Source organism: Mustelus asterias, chromosome 14 (genome assembly GCF_964213995.1).
Source record: "Mustelus asterias chromosome 14, sMusAst1.hap1.1, whole genome shotgun sequence".
NCBI lineage: Eukaryota > Metazoa > Chordata > Chondrichthyes > Carcharhiniformes > Triakidae > Mustelus > Mustelus asterias.
The window spans coordinates 101760029-101782348 of NC_135814.1; the positions used below are offsets into that span (position 1 = coordinate 101760029).

At 46.8% G+C, this 22320-nt stretch overlaps 1 protein-coding gene across 4 annotated transcripts in view; it reads left to right on the plus strand.

Moving 5' to 3' along the window:
• Positions 1–22320, plus strand: part of LOC144503902 (disco-interacting protein 2 homolog A-like) — a 304026-nt gene that overhangs the window by 261295 nt on the left and 20411 nt on the right. For 3 of the 4 annotated variants that reach the window (XM_078228953.1, XM_078228955.1, XM_078228956.1), the window contains 8 exons: positions 1299–1420; positions 7398–7509; positions 8387–8496; positions 10199–10329; positions 13717–13885; positions 15778–15948; positions 17707–17736; positions 19941–20002. In XM_078228953.1, the coding sequence (XP_078085079.1) occupies positions 1299–1420; positions 7398–7509; positions 8387–8496; positions 10199–10329; positions 13717–13885; positions 15778–15948; positions 17707–17736; positions 19941–20002 (907 nt within the window). The remainder of the gene's footprint in view (positions 1–1298; positions 1421–7397; positions 7510–8386; positions 8497–10198; positions 10330–13716; positions 13886–15777; positions 15949–17706; positions 17737–19940; positions 20003–22320) is intronic. The other variant, XM_078228954.1, reaches the window with a different exon arrangement.

Below are 22320 nucleotides of genomic sequence, written 5' to 3' on the forward strand. Positions count from 1 at the left end.
TTTCTCCATTTGCTAACTCTCTCATACCCTAATTATTACCTGTTAACACTTATTGCACCTGTAATATATTATCTTGCTTCATTAACATACAAATTAACTGCATATCTGTTCAAAAAAGCATTTGATATTTGGGTGCTTTTGGATGCATGGATAAAGGATATTTTGATTTGATTTATTGTCACATGTACTGGGATTCAGTGAAAAGTATTGTTTCTTGTTCGCTTATGCAGACAAAACATACTGTTCATAAGGTACATAGGGGAGAAGGAAAGAAGAGAGTGCAGAATATAGTGTTACAGTTATAGCTAGGGTATAGAGAAAGATCAGCTTAATATATGATAGGACCATTCAAAAGTCTGATGGCAGCAGCAGGGAAGAAGCTGTTCTTGAGTCGGTTGATACGTGACCTCAGACTTTTGTATCTTTTTCCTGACGGAAGAAGGTGGAAGAGAGAATGTCCAGGGTGCGTGGGGTCCTTAATTATGCTGGCTGCTTTTCCAAGGCAGCGGGATATTTGACCTCTGTGTTGGATGGGCAGTGGGACTCTCTCAGCTTGGTATGAATTGTTGCCATTTAATTTTGTTTCTGTGTCAATCAATGTTTCATTTTGGCACACTTCAGCAATGTAGATTCTGTAATGGAATTCTTGAATTGGCAATGGTTTCCGTATCCCCATTTAACTTCCTCACCAATCGTGGACTGGGGCTGATTTGTCCAGGATTTCTGTTAGAGAAGGTTCACAAGGATGTTGTCGGGACTTGAGAAGCTGAGTTACAGAGAGAGATTGAATAGGTTGGGACTTTATTCCCTGGAGCGTAGAAGATTGAGGGGAGATTTGATAGAGGTGTATAAGATTTTGATGGGTATAGATAGAGTGAATGCAAGCAGGCTTTTTCCGCTGAGGCTAGGGGAGAAAAAAACCAGAGGGCATGGGTTAAGGGTGAAAGGAGAAAAGTTTAAAGGGAATATTAGGGGGAGCTTCTTCACGCAGAGAGTGGTGGGAGTGTGGAATGAGCTGTCGGATAAAGTGGTAAATGCTTTTAACATTTAAGAAAAACTTGGACGGGTTCATGGATGAGAGGGGTGTGGAGGGATACGGTCCAAGTGCAGGTCAATGGGACTAGGCAAAAAATGGTTCGGCACAGACAAGAAGGGCCAAAAGGCCTGTTTCTGAGCTGTAATTTTCTATGGTTCTATGGAGATCTCAAAATCCCGTGGGCTGAATTGATGGAGTGACTTCCGAGCGGTCACTGGACCACCATACTGTGCAAACCAGCTCATTCTGCCTCTTTCTCCAGGTATCGACCTCATAATGACCTTCTATGGATGCCTGTACGCAGGATGTGTGCCTGTTACTGTGCGACCTCCTCACCCACAGAACCTCGCCACCACCTTACCCACTGTCAAGATGATTGTAGAGGTATGATATCAAACAATTCCTCACAGCCTTCTCTGAGAGAATTACACTTAGATCTTGATATCTCTAACTGTAAGAGTTATGCCATTAACAACGTTGCTTTGGAAGTTGACATCAGAATTATAACATTCGCCACTTTGCCACCATATGGTCATCTTAACTAAAAGCTGCGACCATTAAGTAAATTTTAAGTTTATTTATTAGTGATATAAGTAGGCTTATATTAACACTGCAATGAAGTTACTGTGAAAATCCCGTAGTCGCCACACTCCGGCACCTGTTTGGGTACACTGAGGGAGTATTTAGCATGGCCAATGCACCGAACCAGAACGTCTTTCGGACTGAGAGGAAACCGGAGCATCCAGAGAAAGCCCACGCAGACACTGGGAGAACGTGCAGACTCCGCACAGACAGTGACCCAAGCCGGGGATTGAACTCGGGTCCCTGGCGCTGTGAGGCAGCAGTGCTAATCACTGTGCCGGACCTAGGAACTGGTTTGCGCATTTTGCAGGTGTAAACCGAACACAGGGAACAACCCCTGCAGCGGAACAGATATTAGCAAAGAGGATTTCAATTTTAGCTAGTCAACATGATGCATGATCATAGAATCCCTACAGTGTACAAGGAGGCCATTCGGTTCATCAAGCCCGCACTGACAACAATTACACCTCGGCCCTATGCCTGTAACCCCACATATTATTCCTGCTAATCCCCTGACACTAAGGGGCAATTTAGCATGGCCAATCCACCTCACTACTCATCTTTTGGACTGTTAGAGGAAACTGGGGATCCCAAAGGAAACCCGCGCAGACACGGGGGGAATGTGCAGACTCCACATAGGCAGTGACCCAAGCTGGGAATTGAACCCGGGTCCCTGGCGCTGTGAGGCAGCAGTGCTAACCACTCCGTGCCGTGCCACCGTGCCGTCCGTGCATGTTGGCACCCTTGAATGAGGGAGTTGCACAGCAGTCCGTATGAAGAAATAATTGATGGTGCTGTAACACAACTCTCTGATTTCCGTAAGTAGGGAGAACTGCTTGCTCTATCATGGGGCATGCAGAAAGTAGTAATCTCACTCAGTCACACGCAATCGCACGACATTGCCACACATTGTTGCGGCACAGTGGTTAGCATTGCTGCCTCATAGTGCCAGGGACCCGGGTTTGATTCCTGGTTCGGGTCACTGGCTGTGTGGACTCTGCACGTTCTCCCCGTGTCTGCGTGGGTTTTCTCTGGGTGCTCCGGTTTCCTCCCACAGTCGGAAAGACATGCTAGTTAGGGTGCATTGGCCGTGCTAAATTCTCCCTCCGTGTACCCGAACAGGCGCCGGAGTGTGTCGACTAGGGGATTTTCACAGTAACTTCATTGCAGTGTTAATGTAAGCCTACTTGTGACTAATAAATAAACTTTTTAACTTTATCTATATATGGAGAGCATAACTAATGGGGTCATCTTTTAGGAAAGCAATAGTTGATGAAGTTATGCCATGAGACATTGTACTGCCTATACAGAGGGATCTGCTGATGGCAGCACTATTCTTTTATTATACATGCACAGGAAAGGGTTGATAGATGCCGACAATCTTCTGCCCCGCGTAAGAGATTTACTGAATTATGAAAAAGCTGCTGCAGTTTTACATTGCTGCTCTGAATGTAAATTCTTTTACTACCTCTTTGAACGCAATGTTGGTATAAATTATGCTTCAACAAAGATTCTGGGTTGAAACCAGCTCAAACATACTTGCTAAATTGTGGCTTGTTCAATAAAAACTAGAGGCTAGGAATACTGCAGTGAATAACTCACCTCCTGACTCCCCAAAGCCTATCCACCATCTACAAGGCACAAGTCAGGTGTGTAATGGAACACTCCCCACTTGCCTGGATGGGTGCAGCTCCAACAACACTCAAGAAGCTCGACACCATCCAGGACAAAGCAGCCCCGCTTGTTTGGTACCACATCCACAAACATCCACTCCCTCCACCACCGACGCTCAGTAGCAGCAGTGTGTACCATCTACAAGATGCACTGCAGCAATTCACCAAAGATCCTTAGACAGCACCTTCCAAACCCACGACCACTTCCATCTAGAAGGACAAGAGCAGCAGATACATGGGAACTCCACCACTTGCAGGTTCCCCTCCAAGCCACTCACCGTCCTGTCTTGGAGATAAATTGGTCGTTCCTTCGCAGTCGCTGGGTCAAAATCCTGGAATTCCCTCCCTAACAGCATTGTGGATAAAGCCACAGCGTGTGGACTGCAGCGATTCAAGAAGGCAGCTCACCAGCACCTCGAGGGCAACTAGGGATGGGCAATAAATGCTGGCCAGCCAGCGACACCTATGTCCCACGAATGAATTTTAAAAAATATACGCTCAACTGGAGCGTATATCGGTGTTCTTGCGGCCTAGTTTATTCCATGGTCATGCTGATCTCGCACTGTATAAAAGGTTCTTTTTCTTGTTTATAGTCAGAAATACTGTCTTCAGTGTAAAGGGGAAAAATTTCTCGAACCAGGTTCTGAAAAAGTGAGGGTCTTTATGCCAAATAATGGTGTAAATGACCAGGTTCCAGCCGTGGCTCAGTTGGCCACATTCCAGCCTCAGAATAACAAGTTTCTGGGTTCGAGTCCCCCCTCTCTGGGGCTTGCGAACAACCTCCAAGACTGAAGTTGCAGTGCAGTACTGAGGGAGTACTGCCCTGTCAGAGGTACCCTCTTTACAGTGAGATGTTAAACCAAGGCCCTACTTGGGGATGTTGTAAAAGATCCCCCGCCACTGTTTTGAAGAATGGGGGAGTTATCCCCAGTGTCTTGGCCAATATTCATCTCCTGACGAAACAGATTATCTTGCTATTATCACTATCGTTTGTGGGGAATATGCTGTGAGCAAATTGGCTGCCACGTTTCCCACATAATAACAGTGACAACACACAAAAGTACCTATAGAAGAGTAGAATCCTTACAGTACAGGAGGAGGCCATTTGGCCCATCAAACCTGCACTGATGACCATCCCACCCAGGCCCCATAACTCCACATATTTACCCTCCTAATCCCCCAGACACTAAGGGGCAATTTAGTACGGCCAATCAACCTAAGCCACACATCTTTGGAGGAAACCGGAGCACCCGGAGGTAACCCACGCAGACACGGGGAGAATGTGCAAACTCTACACAGACTGATCTGATGCCGGAATTGAACCCGGGTCCCTGGCACTATGATGCAGCAGTGCTAACCACTTTGCCACCATGCCACCTTAAATTGACTCTAATAAACCTCATTGTCTATAAAGGGCTTTGGGGGATCCGGTACTTGTGGAAAAAGTGCTATATCAATGCAGCTCTCTCTTTTCTCCGTGTCTGCATGGGTTTCCTCCGGGTGCTCCGGTTTCCTCCAAAGATCCAAAGAATCATAGAATCCCTACAGTGCAGAAGGAATCCATTCGGCCCATCGAGTCTGTACCGACCACAATCCCACCCAGACTCTATCCCCGTAACCCCACATATTTACTCCGCTAATCCCTTGACACTAGGGTCAATTTAGCATGACCAATCAACCTAACCCGCACATCTTTGGTCTGTGGGAGGAAACCGGAGCACCCGGAGGAAACCCACGCAGACACGGGGAGAACGTGCAAACTCCACACAGGCAGTGACCCAATTGAACCCGGATCCCTTGCACTATGAGGCAGCAGTGCCAACCACTGTGCCACCGTGCTGCCCATAGATGTGCGGGTTAGGTTGGTTGGCCATGCAAAATTGCCCCTTAGTGTCAGGGGGATTAGCAGGGTAAATACGTGGGGTATGGGGATAGGGCCTGGGTGGGAATTGTTATCAGTGCAGGCTTGATGGGCCGAATGGCCTCCTCCTGCACTGTGGGGATTCTTCTCTTCTATGGATACTTCTGTGTGTCGTCACTGTTATTATGTAGGAAATGTGGCAGCTAATTTACTCACAGCAAGCTCCCACAATGGGATGTTGGAATTCAGGATGAGCTCACACTGAGGGAGTGATTTATAAATTTTATTCAATAACCTGACAAATATAACCTCAGGCTTGTAAAAGCTACTGCGAGCGCGCCACTTGTCGCTGGACCAATGGCATGGATATGGAGCTCTGCCAGGGTAAACTTGGGATGATTCCACTGGATCACCTCACCGACTTTACCTGGCGCCTTCAGCTGCAAGCTTTCCCAATTAAAAGGAAGATTATTTAAAGTCGGAGCATTTTCTCCTTTAGCATAACAATCTTCAGACACGAGCAACACTTGCCACTCCGTTAAGTTACTCATTAACTGCGGCTCATGTACACCAGAATCAAAACCCTGTTGAACCAAGCACAGTAACAAGCCCTTCGGCCCATCAAGCCTGCGCCAACACATGACAAAAGACCTTTTGCCTCTACGTGGTCCATATTCCTCTATTCCCTGCCTATCCATGTATCTGTCAAGATTCCTCTTAAATGTTGCTATTGTATAGTTTTTAGTTTTTAAGTTTATCTGTTAGTGTCACAAGTAGGCTTACATTAACAGTGCAATGAAGTTACTGTGAAAATCCCCGAGTTGCCACACTCTGGCGCCTGTTCCGATACACTGAGGAAGAATTTACCATGGCCAATGCACCCTAACCAGCACATCTGTCGGAGGAAACCCACGCAGACACGGGGAGAACGTGCAGACTCTGCACAGACAGTGACCCAAGCCAGGAATCAAACCTGGGTCCCCTGGCGCTGTGGGGCAGCAGTGCCAGCCACCGTGCCGGCCCCTGTATCTGCTTCTGCCACCTCCTCTGGCAGCACATTCCAGGCACTTACCACCCTCTGTGTAAAATAGAAACTTGTCTCTCGCATCTCCTTTAAACTTCCCCCCTTTTACCTCTTGTTGCTGCAACGATTGAAGTGACTTGGCAATTAAATTGGAGTTGAAAGTAAAATTCATAGTGGCTGCAATTCTAAAATAAAAACAGAGAAAAGCTGAACTGATTGAAAACCCCACCCAAAATACTGGTTAACTTCTTCCTTGATTCTGACCCCAATTGATTACTGTGCATTCACAGCATCTATTTTTATTTCTGATCTTTGGCCTTCGCAATGTAGGAAAGTCAAAGCAGTTAATTTGTGTGAAGAATATTGTGGTGCCAACTGCAAAAGCTAAGCATGGGGAAAATCGTGTGAGGGATCATCAGAAGCTTTTTCCCAGGGTGGAAGAGTCAATTACCAGGGGGCACAGGTTTAAGGTGTGAGGGGCAAGCTTTAAAGGAGATGTACGAGGCAAGTTTTTTACACAGAGGGTGGTGGGTGCCTGGAACTCGCTGCCGGGGGAGGTAGTGGAAGCGGATACGATTGTGCCTTTTAAGGGGCGTCTGGACAAATACATGAATAGGATGGGAATAGAGGGATAGGGTCCCCGGAAGGTTTTAATTCAGATGGGCAGCATGGTCGGTGCAGGCAGTGGGGGCTGAAGGACCTGTTCCTGTGCTATAATGTTCTTTGTTCTTTCAGTGAATGAGTTGACGTTTTGGACAGCTGGATGGCCTCGTGATATTATCGTGAGACTACTAATCCAGAAACTCAGCTAACATTCTGGGGACCCGGCTTCGAATCCCACCACAGCAGATGGTGGAATTTGAATTCAATATGTTAAAAAAAATCTGGAATTAAGAATCTAATCTGATGGCCATTATTGATTGTTGGAAAAACCCATCTGGTTCACTAATGTCCTTTAGGGAAGGAAATCTGCCATCCTTACCCGGTCTGGCCTACATGTGACTCCAGAACCACAGCAATGTGGTTGACTCTCAACTGCCCTCGGGCTACTAGGGATGGGCAATAAATACTGCCCAGCCAGCGATGCCCATGTCCCACGAATGAATTAAAAACATTGCTCGAGTCTTTGTGTGTTGCACCCACCATTACAGTACAAATTCGCAATGAATCGCAATGATCCTGCTGTGATGTGGCCACTGTTTATTGCTTTTGTCTCTCCAGGTTAGCAAATCTGTCTGCATCCTCACCACACAGGCTATATTAAAACTACTCCGCTCCAAGGAGGCAGCTGCAGCTGTGGACATCAAGAGCTGGCCCACCGTTTTGGATACTGGTAGGCTTTTGTTAGTTGTTGAGCAAGCTATAAGTTAGTTGGATAATATTTTTGTTCTATTTTAAAAGGTTTGTGATATTGCAAGTTACGGGGGACAGGCCACGATCCGATCAGCCGTGATATTGAATGGTGGAGCTGGCTCAGGGGACCAAATCGTAGAATCCCTACAGTGCAGAAGGAGGCCATTCGGCCCATCGTGTTTGCACCCACAACAATTCCACCCAGGCCCTATCCCTGTAACCCCACGTATTTACCCTGATAATCTCCTAACAGTAGGGGGCAATTTAGCATGGCCAATCCACCTAACCTGCACATCTTTGGACACTAAGGGGCAATTTAGCATGGCCAATTCCCCTAACCTGAACATCTTTGGACACTAAGGGACAATTTAGCATGGCCAATCCCCCTAACCTGCACATCTTTGGACACTAAGGGACAATTTAGCATGGCCAATCCACCTAACCTGCACATCTTTGGACACTAAGGGACAATTTAGCATGGCCAATCCACCTAACCTGCACATCTTTGGACACTAAGGGACAATTTAGCATGGCCAATCCACCTAACCTGCATATCTTTGGACACTAAGGGGCAATTTAGCATGGCCAATCCACCTAACCTGCACATTTTTGGAGTGGGAGGAAACTGGAGCACCCGGAGGAAACCCACAGAGCAAACGTGCAAACTCCACACAGACCAAGGACGGAATTGAACCTGGGTCCCTGGCGCTGTGAGGCAGCAGTGCTGACTACTGTGCCACCCCCCCGTGTGGGAATTAAAACTGCCGAGCTTTTCTTGGTGGGTTTCAGATTGCTGCTTTAATGATTTGTATGAATAATGCTGAATAATTTATTTTTGGCATTTGGATTTCAAACAGATGACTTGCCCCGAAAGAAGCCTCCTCAGATATACAAAGCACCGACACCTGAAATGTTGGCATATTTGGACTTCAGTGTATCTACGACAGGAATCCTTGCGGGAGTGAAGGTATGGAGTCTTCACTTTGGATAGCTGCATACGCTGACTGAGGCAGCTGTGACAATTAGAAAAATTAGCAAACTTCACGGTCTGATTTCACCTTCCATGCACCTCGCTGTATAAGTGTTTTTCATTGGATATTCAGTGAGTGGATTATGTGGAGGGCAGGAGTTTGAGTTTGCTGTCAGACTGGGTACAGTTATGAAGCTGAGAAGAGTCCAACTATCATCACAGTTCTGCTAAGTGGGCACGTATGAAATCTTGCCCATGAAACAAGACTCAAATACAGTGAATCATAGAATCCCTACAGTACAGTAGGAGGCCATTCGGCCCACCGACTCTCTGACAGAGCATCTTACCCAGACCCTATCCCCGTAACCCCACATGTTTACCTTAGCTACACATCTTGGGACACTAAAGGGCAATTTATCATGGCCAATCCATCTAACCTCACATCTTTGGACTATGGGAGGAAACTGGAGCATCCGGAGGAAACCCACACAGACACAGGGAGAACTTGCAAACTTTGGCACGGTGGCATAGTGGCTAGCACTGCTGTCTCACAGTGCCAGGGACCCAGGTGCGATTCCCGGCTTGGATCACTGTCTGTGGGGAGTTGCACGTCTTCCCCGTGTCTGCGTGGGTTTCCTCCGGGTGCTCCGGTTTTGTCCCACAGTCAAAAGACATGTAGGTTAGGTGGATTGGGCATGGTAAATTTTCACTTAGTGTCAGGAGGATTAGCAGGGTAAATACATGGGGCAACAGGGATAGGGGCTGGGTGGGATTGTAGTTGATGCAGACTCGATGGGCTGAATGGCCTCCTTTTGCACTGTAGGGATTCTATGATTCAATTCTATGATTCCACACAGATAGTCACCCTAGGCTGGAATTGAACCGGGTCCCTGGCGTTGTCAGCAGTGTTAACCACTGCGCCACCGTGCTGTCCTAATTCTTGCTCCTTTCTTCCCTTTGCTGTCTTGCTATCCCAGTCTAAACTTGCATTTCTCTGTAATTTCCTCACAAATTGATTCCTCTACATCTTTCCCAGTAGCTGGTTGCCGACAATATAGGGTAAATGCATGATGATATCACAGAAATACTTAGTGTTCCTAACCAGTTCCTTTGTTTATTATTACGTCTGAGGAGTTCACATGTTGTAATAAATGGGTTAATGTCTTCAAAATGTCTAATGTCTAAAAGACTCATATCTCCTTAGAGGAGGCGATGGCCTAGTGGCATTATCACTTGAGTGTTAATCCAGACACTCAGCTAATGTTCTGGGGACCCAGGTTCGAATCCTGCCACGGCAGATGGTGGAATTTGAATTCAATAAAAAAAAATCTGGAATTAAGAATCTACGGATGACCATGAAACCATTGTCGATTGTCGGAAAAACCCCATCTGGTTCACTAATGGAAGGAAATCTGCCGTCCTTATCTGGTCTGGCCTACATGTGACTCCCAGTGCCACAGCAATGTGGTTGACTCTCAGCTGTCCTCAGGCAACTAAGGATGGGCAATAAATACTGGCCCAGCCAGCGATGCCCATGTCCCATGAATGAATTTTTAAAAATGGCTGACAGGAAAGCAATGCAACTATGATAAATCTCATTGGCTAACTCTGGGCTGCAATGGCTTTAACTTTATAATTTACATCAGGGACTTGTGGATATATGCCTCTTTGATTTGAGTATTGTTCTTATTGTCAACAGATGTCCCACGAAGCTACAAGTGCCATGTGCCGCTCTATTAAGTTGCAGTGTGAGCTGTACCCTTCCCGACAGATTGCGGTTTGCCTTGACCCGTACTGCGGTCTGGGTTTTGCGCTCTGGTGCCTCTGCAGGTAAGGCAATTGTTCCCCAAAACCCATCAACCTTCTCGGTGTAAACCCAACTACAGGAACTCTATTCCCCTATGGCAATTGCATGATTCACCACCATGTATCAATGAAGGTGCCTGTAACCATGTTTTAACTAAAGAAGTGACAGCAAATCTGAGACAGAGACAGCGATGTTGAAGCCGTGTCTGTCGGGGTGCAGCGTACAGTCCTACTGCTTAAAGAGCAAAGCAGACAGCAGAACTGAATCAGGGTGGCACAGTGGTCAGCACTGCTGCCTCACAGCGCCACAGATCTGGGTTCGATTCCGGCCTCGGGTCTCTGTCTGTGCGAGTCTTCACGTTCTCCCTGTGTCTGCGTGGGTTTCCTCCCACAGTCCGAAAAACATGCTGGTTAGGTGCGTTGGCTGTGCTAAATTCTCCCTCAGTGTAACCCGAACAGGCACCAGAATGTGGCGACTAAGGGATTTTCACAGTAACTTCATTGCAGTGTTAATGTAAGCCTACTTGTGACACTGATAAATAAACTTTAAAAAAAAATTCCTCCAGCTGTTGTGGACATATTTGCAGTTTATTTATTATTGTCACAAGTAGGCTTACATTAACACTACAATGAAGTTACTGTGTAAATCCATAGGTCGCCACACTCCGGCGCCTGTTCGGGTACACTGAGGGAGAATTTAGCATGGTCAATGCACCTAACCAGCACGCCTTTTGGACTGTGGGAGGAAACTGGAGCACCCAGAGGAAACCCACGCAGACACGGGGAGAACGTGCAAACTCCACACAGACAGTGACCCAAGCCAGGAATCAAAGCCGGGTCCCTGGCGCTGTGAGGCAGCAGTGCTAACCACTGTGCCAATGGTATGGAGCTGTAATCATTATTTCTAGTATTTATCATCAATCCAAACCCAAATCAAGGACAGATGCTTTGGTTTAGAAGTAGCGTAAGTGTTTGTGTCATATGGAGAGGTTGTTTTGGCCTGTTATGAGGACACGTATGGGAGATTTCATAGCGTGGTGGCACAGGACATCGATAAACTAACCTGTGCAAGTTCAGAAAACCGGGGTGAGAGTTGAAGCTTGTAATCTTTTGTATTAGAATTCCTGATTCTTCTGCATTGCTGACAGGTAGGGAATGGGACTGCTAAAGAGACACAAGTGTTACGAAGCAGGAGTGAATCCCCTCTAACTTGCTTCACAATCTGTTAAAAGTGTTTGGGACGGTGTGAACTGTCCTTCATTAACGTTTAGCGGTTCATTAACAGAAATACCTTAATACTTTAAGTGAATAATTAACAAGTTATTTATTTAACCAACCAGGAACTTTAACTAAACAAGTAATATTTTAATTAAAGATGGTTCGACTGAAATGCTGTTCAAATAAAGACAAGGACCATTCAGTACCAAAACAGTAATAACAGAATTTTAGTCGCTCTCAAAAAAATATATACAGCCTGGTCTGATGGCATTTCGGAAGCTTTGGAGTTTTTCTGGTGATTTCTCTGTCTTTCTGATTTGATATCCTGTTGTTAGATAGATGGAGAATTCTTTTCAGAGATAGTTCTTTAGCTGGTAGTGTGGAGAACCGCTCTAGAGATGACTTTCTGTTCTGGCTGGCTCTCAGTTTAACTCAACTGAACTGAACTGCTGTCAGGCAGTTGAGTTCCTGTTTATACTCCTGATGACCTATCCATTCCCTGTACCCGGATTGGCCTGAGGTTGACAACAACAGCAAATTCAAATTTGATAGGTTCCCGATCGCTGAGTGTCTTCTTTAAACTCGTAGGCTGTCAGAATGCAAAAACCTGCAGAGCCTGTTACCAAGGCAACCCTGATGCTTTGGCCTCTGCAACAAATGTTGCCATTTGTGTACTCTGTGTGCCTGCATTTTAAACATCCCAGCATTTAACCCAAAACCAGCGTTTTAAAGAAACCACGCGCTGTTGTTCTCCTTCTGCTATTTTACATTCTTCATAAGCATTCTTTACATCTTAACAAACTCGACTCCACAACACAAAGGCAGCAGCCCCCAGGGATAGAGCGGAAAATGAGAAAGGTAATTATTTGAACTAGTTTTGAAACGGTTTGAGTGAAGGTCTGGTGAGAGGTCACTCACCCACCTTTGCACACACACACACACAAGAAGGATCAGTTTAGAGGAAGTCACTTAAAAAGCTCAGCATCACTCTCCCGAAATGCTGTACCTGTGAAAAGACAGAACAAAGAAAAGTACAGCACAGGAACAGGCCCTCCGGCCCTCCAAGTCCATGCCGATCAGAATGCCCTAACTAAATTTTTAAAAAACCTTCTGTCCTTACTCGGTCCCGGCACGGTGGCACAGTGGTTAGCACTGCTGCCTCACAGCGCCCAGGGACCCGGGGTTCAGTTCCTGTGTGGGTCACTGTCTGTGTGGAATTTGCACTTTCCCCCTGCGTCTGCGTGGGTTTCCTCCGGGTGCTCCGGTTTCCTCCCACAGTCCAAAAGACGTGCCGGTTAGATGCACCGGCCGTGCTAAAATTCTCCCTCGGTGTACCCGAACAGGTGGCGGAATGTGGCGACTGGGGGATTTTCACAGTAACTTCATTGAAGTGTTAATGTAAGCCTACTTGTGACTAACAAACTTTAAAAACTTTACTTTTATGTCTCTCCTTGCTGGTGTGACTGCCTGAAATAATATGCTGCCAGCAGTTTTAGACCTTCATTTTATGGCAGTCATCCAACGTGTGATAAGAGGATTAAAAGAAGACAGAGTAACAGTGGCAGGATGTCACCTCCGTTTTTACCTGAATGAATAAATAACAGGACTGGCTTATGTTCTGGGGAGCATGGTTGGCGCTGACTGAGCGATTGTTTCTCATCGCCTGGTGATTTACTTTAGGGCTTGAATCGCATTTACATCTGGATCTGTGCATCTAATCGAGTTCCTGTCTGTAAATGTGAGTGTCAGGAGCTTGCAAATGCTTCAGCTAATCTTAACCAAATGTCCCCGTGTCTCTCTCTCATATCGAGCAACTTCCTAAGCAAGCCTGCTGGGTATAATCGTGACTCATCTGTACATTTCCGAGCACTGAGATGCCGCAGTCTTCATGTTGAATTTTCACGCCTCTGGGCCTGTCACATCGCTGAGCAGGGTCGCAATTCTTTAACTTAGCGGTGAGCAACGATGGGCAGTATTGTTTTGAGATTAGGAACCCCAGGTTTGGTCGTATTTTAATTTTTGGAACACTTTTTTTTAATCCACACAACCATATTTTTAAACGTTGTTTCTATTTTCCGAGTATGATTTCTTTTTTGATGAAATGTAGGCGCTCTGCACAACATTGTGCCATGAGAGACACCCAGACGTGCCTTTTCCTTACAGAGTTCAGCTTCTGTTTCTCTCTCTCCCCAGTGTTTACTCGGGTCATCAGTCCATCCTGGTCCCCCCACTTGAATTGGAGAGTAACGTCTCCCTCTGGCTGTCTGCAGTTAGTCAGTACAAAGTGCGTGTCACGTTCTGTTCCTACTCGGTCATGGAGATGTGCACCAAAGGCCTTGGTGTACAAACAGATGCACTGAAGGTAAGAGTCAGTGGAATTTACCCTGGGAATTGTGACTAGGTCATCTATCTCTCTTGTCTTTATCCTTTCGTGGGATATGGGCGCGGTGGCAAAGCACTTGTTGCCCATCCCAAATTGCCCTTGAATTGAATGGCATGGTCATCCATTTCAGAGGGCAGTTAAGAGTCATTAGAACTAGGAGCAGGAGTACGCCATCTGGCCCCTCGAGCCTGCCCCGCCATTCAATAAGATCATGGCTGATCTTTTCGTGGACTCAGCTCCACTTACCCGCCCGCTCACCATAATCCTTAATTCCTTTACTGATCAAAAATTTATCTATCATTGCCTTAAAAACATTCAACGAGGTAGCCTCAACTGCTTCACTGGGCAGGGAATTCCACAGATTCACAACCTTTGTGTGAAGAAGTTCCTCCTCAACTCAATCCTAAATCTGCTTCCCCTTATTTTGAGGTCATGCCCCCTAGTTCTAGTTTCACCCGCCAGTGGAAACAACCTCCCTGCTTCTATCTTATCAATTCCCTTCATAATCTTATATGTTTCTATAAGATCTCCCCTCATTCTTCTGAATTCCAGTGAGTATAGCCCCAGTCTACTCAGTCTCTCCTCATAAGCCAACCCTCTCAACTCCGGAATCAACCTAGTGAATCTCCTCTGCATCCCGTCCAGTGCCCGTGCATCCTTTCTCAAGTCAGGAGTCAGTCACATTCCCGTGGGCCTGGGGTCACGTAGAAAGATTACAGCACAGAAAGAAGCCGTTCGAAGAGAAACAATCCAATCTTTCCACCTAATTGCAATTTTCAAGTCCTGGCAACGTTCTTGTAAATCTCCTCTGTCCTCCCTCTAGAACAATTGTGTCCTTCCTGTTAAAGTGGTGACCAGAACTGTACCCGCAACTCCAGCTGTGGTTTGACCAGCATTGTGGGCCGGACTGTTGTGTGGATGGCAGATTTCCCTCCCTGATGGACATTCATGAACCAGCCAGGGTTTTTGTTTCACAACAAATGATGATTCCTGCCACGGTCACCATTACTGAGACTCGCTTTATATTGCAGATTTTATTAATTAAGCTTTAATTCCACCGGCTGCTATGGAGGGATTCAAATCCAGGTCCTCAGAGCATTAACCTGGGCCTCTGGATTACTAATCCAGTGACATTAGCACAAAGCCGCCATCTCCCTTATTTGAGGATGCTGTGGCAACTTCATGGTCATTTTCTTCTAATCATGTATCTCCATGGACGGCACGGTGGCACAGTGGTTAGCACTGCTGCCTCATAACTCCAGGGACTCGGATTCAATTCCGGCCTCAGGTGACTGTCTGTGTGGAGTTTGCCCGCTCTCCCCGTGTCTGCGCGGGTTTCTTCCAGCTGCTCCAGTTTCCTCCCACATTCCAAAGATGTGTAGGTTAGGTGGATTGACCATGCTAAATTGCCCCTTAGTGTCCAACGATGTGCAGGTTAGGTGGATTGGCCATGCTAAATTGCCCCTAAGTGAAAAAGATGTGTAGGTTAGGGGGATTGGCCATGCTAAATTGCCCCATAGTGTCTGAAGATGTGCAGGTTAGGTTGATTGGCCGTGCTAAATTGCCCTTTAGTGTAAGGGGGACTAGAGGGTAAATATGTGGGGTTACGGGGATAGGGCCTGGGTGGGATTGTGGTCGGTGCAGACTCGATGGGCCAAATGGCCTCCTTCTGCACTGTAGGAATTCAGTGATGACTCTCTGATTCCTTATCAAGGTTCAGAACCACGTGAACTTCAGTGACAAACCTTGTGATGAGTGCTCAATGAAACTACTTTGGCCCCTGTTTGTAAGAGCGAATGAATGGCATCTTTTGGCCCGCTTTGGCAGCGTGTGTGCTGGGGTCCATTTCTCAGCCTATTTTCTTTCTTCAGGCGAAAGGTGTGAATCTGTCCTGTGTTCGGACGTGTATGGTGGTTGCCGAGGAACGGCCGCGAATCGCACTCACGCAATCCTTCTCCAAGTTATTTAAGGACCTTGGACTCTCTCTGAGGGCTGTCAGTACAACCTTTGGCTGCAGGGTGAATGTGGCCATCTGCTTACAGGTGAGAAAGCCATCCTGAAAATTAAATATCCGCATCGGAATAGCCTTTCCTTTGAGTGAGCTGTAATCCCCTCTCTGTCTGTACTTTGGGCACAGTCTGCTATTAGCTGAGGTAATGCCCAACCTCTCCAAGCCTCATTGGTGCCATTAGGATGGCCAAACTTGTGAGCTTGACGGTGTGGTCTGGAATGATCTAACCATTCAGTCAAAAGAGAAAACCCTGTACCGGGACTGTGTTTGCGCTGTCGGGCGACTCTGACCCAAAGCTGTGTGGTTTTCTGAGGGTCTTTCCAATGCAGAATGGCCCTTCCACCTCCCGAAAAAACAGCAATGATCAAGTCAACACAATGGCGTTGTGACCTCAGAGCAGCTCACAGTCCCGCATTGCATTAGTGAGGGGTGACATTTAGTATGTTGGTGTTCCACCCCCGTGTACCAATACCCTGGAGGAAAATCCAATGATGTGGAGATGCCGGCGTTGGACTGGGGTAAACACAGTAAGAAGTTTAACAACACCAGGTTAAAGTCCAACAGGTCTATTTGGTAGCAAAAGCCACACAAGCTTTCCAAACAGTTCCGAAAAGCAGGTAGAGTAATCTGTGTTTTACTTTGCCCCCAGGGTCCTTTCCTTGGCCAACTTTTATCTTGAACACTGTATATTTTGAACTTTCCGAAAGCTTGTGTGGCTTTTGCTACCAAATAAACCTGTTGGACTTTAACCTGGTGTTGTTAAACTTCTTACTGGGAAAATCCAATACCATGGAAGAAAATCCAAATTTGCATTCTTGTTTTGCATTAGATCGAGACCTTGGCCGATGTAATTTGAGAATGTGACTGGTGTAAGAACAACTAATGGACCGTTCTTATTTTACGATGTACAAAGATGTGCAGGTTAGGTGGTTTGGCCATGCAAAATTGCCCCTTAGTGTCAGGGGGATTAGCAGGGTAACTACATGGAGTTACGGGGATAGGGCCTGGGTGAGATTGTGGTCGGTGCAGACTCATGGGCGGCACGGCACGGTGGCCCTGCAGTTAGCGCTGCTGCCTCACAGCGCCAGGGACCCGGGTTCGATTCCTGGCTTGGGTCACTGTCTGTATGGAGTCTGCGTGTTCTCCCCGTGTCTGCGTGGGTTTCCTCCGGATGCTCTGGTTTCCTCCCACTGTCCGAAAGACGTGCCGGTTAGGTGCATTGGCCATGCTAAAATTCTCCCTCAGTGTACCCGAACAGGAGTGTGGCGACTAGGGAATTTCACAGTAACTTCATTGCGGTGTTAATGTAAACCCACTTGTGACACTCATAAATAAACTTTAAACCGAATGGCCTCCTTCTGCACTGTAGTGATTCTATGATGTGGAGATGCCGGCATTGGACTGGAGTAAGCACAGTAAGAAGTCTCACAAAATAAACCTGTTGGACTTTAACCTGGTGTTGTGAGACTTCTTACTGTGATTCTATGAAACAGTTTAAACCTTCATGCCTTTCTTAGCACTTTCTTGAGGTGCTTTGTACTAAAGCAGCGTCACGATTTGAATATTGGCTGTGCTTTTGTAGATATTTTCCCGCGATCCTTGTATTAAGACAGCAGAGTGACTTTGCTTAATGGCTGTTCCAGTGTCTCCAGTAACTGTTTTTGCTGTTTCTGTTTGTCTCTTGTCTCTCGCTTATGCTTCTCTCTCTTTAAATCTGGCTCTCCCTTCCTCTCTCTGGGCTGACCTGTGCCATCTCCATTCCTCGCTTCCTCCTCTCTCGCGCCCTCAGCCACACAGGCTGGGCAAGCTGGCTGAGCAGGTAGAGTAATCTGTGTTTTACTTTGCCCCCAGGGTCCTTTCCTTGGCCAACTTTTATCTTGAACTCTGTATATCTTGAACTGACAGGGCTTACGAGCCACGGCTGTATTTAAATATCTGAAAATCAAATAGTAATCAAGGAACAATGAAGTGAAATTTAGTGCGAAAGGGACTTGGCTTACGAGTAATAAATATCATGACTTTGGATTAAATTGTTTTTTGCATAGATTTAGCATTGTTAAGGAACAACCTATTAATACTACACTTGATCGCAATTCTTCTATTATGTGAATGAAGTCTCAGGCTAGATCCCAATTTGATTTTTGTTTCAATAAATAACCCGATGTCCAAACATTTTTACTGATGAGTGCTAGATCATAGAATCCCTACAGCGCAAAAGGGGCCATTCGGCCCATCGAGTCTGCACTGACAACAATCCCACCCAGGCCCTATCTCTGTAACCCCACCTATTTACCCACGGTAGCACAGTGGTTAGCACTGCTGCTTCACAGCTCCAGGGACCTGGGTTCGATTCCCGGCTTGGGTCACTGCCTGTGTGGAGTTTGCACATTCTCCTCGTGTTTGCGTGGGTTTCCTCCGGGTGCTCTGGTTTCCTCCCACAGTCCAAAGATGTGCGGGTTAGGTTGATTGGCCAGGTTAAAAATTGCCCCTTAGAGTTCTGAGATGCGTAGGTTAGAGGGATTAGCGGGTAAATATGTAGGGGTAGGGCCTGGGTGGGATTGTGGTCGGTGCAGACTCGATGGGCCGAATGGCCTCCTTCTGCACTGTAGGGTTTCTATGATTTCTATGATAGTCCCCCTGACACTAAGGGGCAATTTAGCACGGCCAATCCACCTAACCCGCACTTCTTTGGAGTTTGGGAGGAAACCGGAGCACCCGGAGAAAACCCAGACAGACACGGGGAGAATGTGCAGATTCCACACAGACAGTCACCCAAGGCCAGAATTGAACCCTGGGCACTGTGAGGCAGCAGTGCTAACCACTCTGCCACTGTGCCACCCATAATTGGTGTTGTAGTGCAGTTGACTACATTAAAGTATTTTCTCTCAACACCTTGTCTTGGTTATTACAGGGCATTAAAGCAGCTGTATCACAAATATAGACTTGTATCGAGTTGGGGCAAGTACCAAGCACTTGCGATATCCAACATTCGCTGGGTTGTGCAACAAATCTGGCCAGAAGGTGGATGGTCTGGTACTAAGTCCCCGGCTGATCTTCAGTTCCGCATGTAGGATAGGGTGGCACAGTGGTTAGCTCTGCTGCCTCACAGCGCCAGGGACCCGGGTTCAGTTCCTGGCTTGGATGACTATCTGTGTGGAGTTTGCACATTCTCCCCGTTGGTTTCCTCCCGCAGTCCAAAGGTGGGTTCGATTGGTTGGCCATGCTAAATTGCCCCTTAGTGTCAGGGGGATTAGCAGGGTAAATATGTGGGGTTACGGGGATAGGGATTGGTTGGAATTGCTGTCAGTGCAGACTTGATGGGCTGAATGGCCTCCTCCTACACTGTAGGGATTCTGTGGTCAACATTTTAACCCCACTTACGTACAACGCAATTAGCCCAGAAGAGTGTTGTACTTTGTGGTTAGACCTGCCAAGTCCCTGTTAGGTCTGCGGCAGGATTCTTCCCCGAGGTGTCTGTGCCCATTTCTCTTGCACTTTCTCTCCTCTTCAATCGATTCTTCAGGACTGTTTTCCCACTGATTTAAGTTGTTTTCTTTTTGACCTAATCCGCAAATGACATTCTACGAAACACCAAGCGAGGTGCTGGATCACCTCCTGCTGTACAGCACCTTCCATTCTTACCCATTCTCAAGCGAGACAACACAAAAGGGAACTTTAACTCGAGGCCAGCTCCAGAGAGTTGATCCCGTTCGCTGTTTAAGGAATAATTTCAGAATTGCTGAAGCGATTTGTAATTGTGAATGTGTAATCTGTTTTGATAGCACCTCCAATGCTGAATGTTGTAATTATGCTTTTAAGGATATGTCACCCTGAGTGTAGAAATAGTGCTCTGTAATTTTGAATGTTTAGTGTTGAGAGCTATTTCTAACATCTGGCAGGACACCATGTCACAGCCTTGTTTCTGAGAAGTGTTGTGAAGTTCCTTTTATTTGAGCAACTTACTGTGTAACCTCCAGTCCTCTTGACATTTCTGCTGTTAATATCATGGTCTTTGTTTACCAGGGAACGTCCGGGCCGGATCCAACCACGGTCTTTGTGGATATGAGAGCACTCCGGCACGACAGGTATACATGCCTAAGCCATTTCATTTGGACTTGCTTTTGTCGGCAACTTCTCATAAGGTTTATGACCTCCTCACATTCCCCCGTCCAGCTCCAGGGAACTGCGGAGCATCCGATTAATCCCTTTTATACAAAGGGGAAAAACTGCGGATGCTGGAATCTGAAACAAAAACAGAAAATGCTGGAAAATTTCACCAAGTCTGACAGCATCTCATAGAATAGAATCAAAGATTCCCTACAGTGCAGAAGGAGGCCATTCAGCCCATCGAGCATGCACCAACCACAATCCCACCCAGGCCCTATCCCCACATATTTACCCTGGTTAGTCCCCCTGACACTATGGGGCAATTTAGCATGGCCAATTCATCTAACCAGCACGTCTTTCAGACAGTGGGAAGAAACCGGAGCAGCCGGAGGAAACCCACGCAGACACGGGGAGAATGTGCAGACTCTGCACAGACAGTGACCCAAGCTGGGAATCGAACCCGGGTCGCTGGTGCTGTGAGGCAGCAGTGCTAACCACTGAGCCACCGTGCCACCCATATCTGTGGAGAGGGAATAAACTCTGCTGACCTGTTGAGATTTTCCAGCATTTTCTGCAATTGCTTCCTTTACATAGAACATAGAAACCCTACAGTGCAGAAGGAGGCCATTCGGCCCATCGAGTCTGCACCGACCACAATCCCACCCAGGCCCCACCCCCACATATTTTACCCGCTAATCCCTCTAACCTACACATCCCAGGACTCTAAGGGGAAATTTTTAACCTGGCCAATCAACCTAACCCGCACATCTTTGGACTGTGGGAGGAAACCGGAGCACCCGGAGGAAACCCACGCAGACACGAGGAGAATGTGCAAACTCCACACAGACAGTGACCCGAGCCGGGAATTGAACCCGGGACCCTGGAGCTGTGAAGCAGCAGTGCTAACCACTGTGCTACCGTGCCACCCTTAGAACAGTACAGCACAGAACAGGCCCTTCGGCCCACGATGTTGTGCCGAGCTTTATCTGAAACCAAGATCAAGCTATTCCACTCCCCATCATCCTGGTGTGCTCCATGTGTCTATCCAATAACCGCTTAAATGTTCCTAAAGTGTCTGACTCCACTATCACTGCAGGCAGTCCATCCACACCCCAACCACTCTCTGCGTAAAGAACCTACCTCTGATATCCTTCCTGTATCTCCCACCATGAACCCTATAGTTATGCCCCCTTGTAATAGCTCCATCCACCCGAGGAAATAGTCTTTGAACATTCACTCTATCTATCCCCTTCATCATTTTATAAACCTCTATTAAGTCTCCCCTCAGCCTCCTCCGCTCCAGAGAGAACAGCCCTAGCTCCCTCAACCTTTCCTCATAAGACCTACCCTCCAAACCAGGCAGCATCCTGGTAAATCTCCTCTGCACTCTTTCCAGCACTTCCACATCCTTCCTTACTTGAACTTACTTGACAGTTCAAGGAATTCCTTTACTTGACAGCTTTTCCGAGATGGGGAATTTGCTATGGCGTGAATTGACAAAAAAATGCAAAGGCCAGGACTCTATGGCCCCCTCCTGCCCAGCGGGATGTTACAGTCTCACCAAAGTAAACGGCAATTTAAATAGCCCACCGCATCCCCTTGTGGTGTGGAAACAGGGTCAGGCTGTGGAGAGGCTGCACAATGTAAATATACAATGTTTGGCCCAATTGATCTGTGGTGGTGCTTATGCACCATATGAACCTCCTCGCTCGATCAATGTATCCTTCTATAGTTTTTTCCCTTGTGTGGTTTGCCAGTTCCTCTTAAATGCATCTCTTGCTATTCATCTCAGTTACTCCTGGAGGTTGTGAGTTCCACATTCTAATCATCCTCAGGGTAAAGAAACATGGAAGATAGGAGCAGGAGGAGGCCATTCGGCCCTTCGAGCCTGCTCTGTCATTCGTCACGATCATGGCTGATCATCCAACTCAATCGTCTAATCCTGCTTTTTCCCCATAACCTTTGATCCCATTCGCCCCAAGTGCTATATCCAGCTGCCTCTTGAATGCATTCAATGTTTTGGCATCAACTACTTCCTGTGGTAATGAATTCCACAGGCTCGCCACTCTTTGGGTGAAGAAATGTCTCCTCATCTCCATCCTAAATAGTTTACCCCTCACACTGCAACTCCTGGTTCTGGTCTTGTCTGCAAATGTCTGTCCTGCCCTATCAAACTCCCTCACGATCTTAAATCTTGTATCACGTCAGCTCTCAGTCGTCTTATTTTCAACTGGTTAGATCTTTCCTGACCCATTAAACATCCTTGTAAATATTTTTTTTGTGTCTTCTCCATATG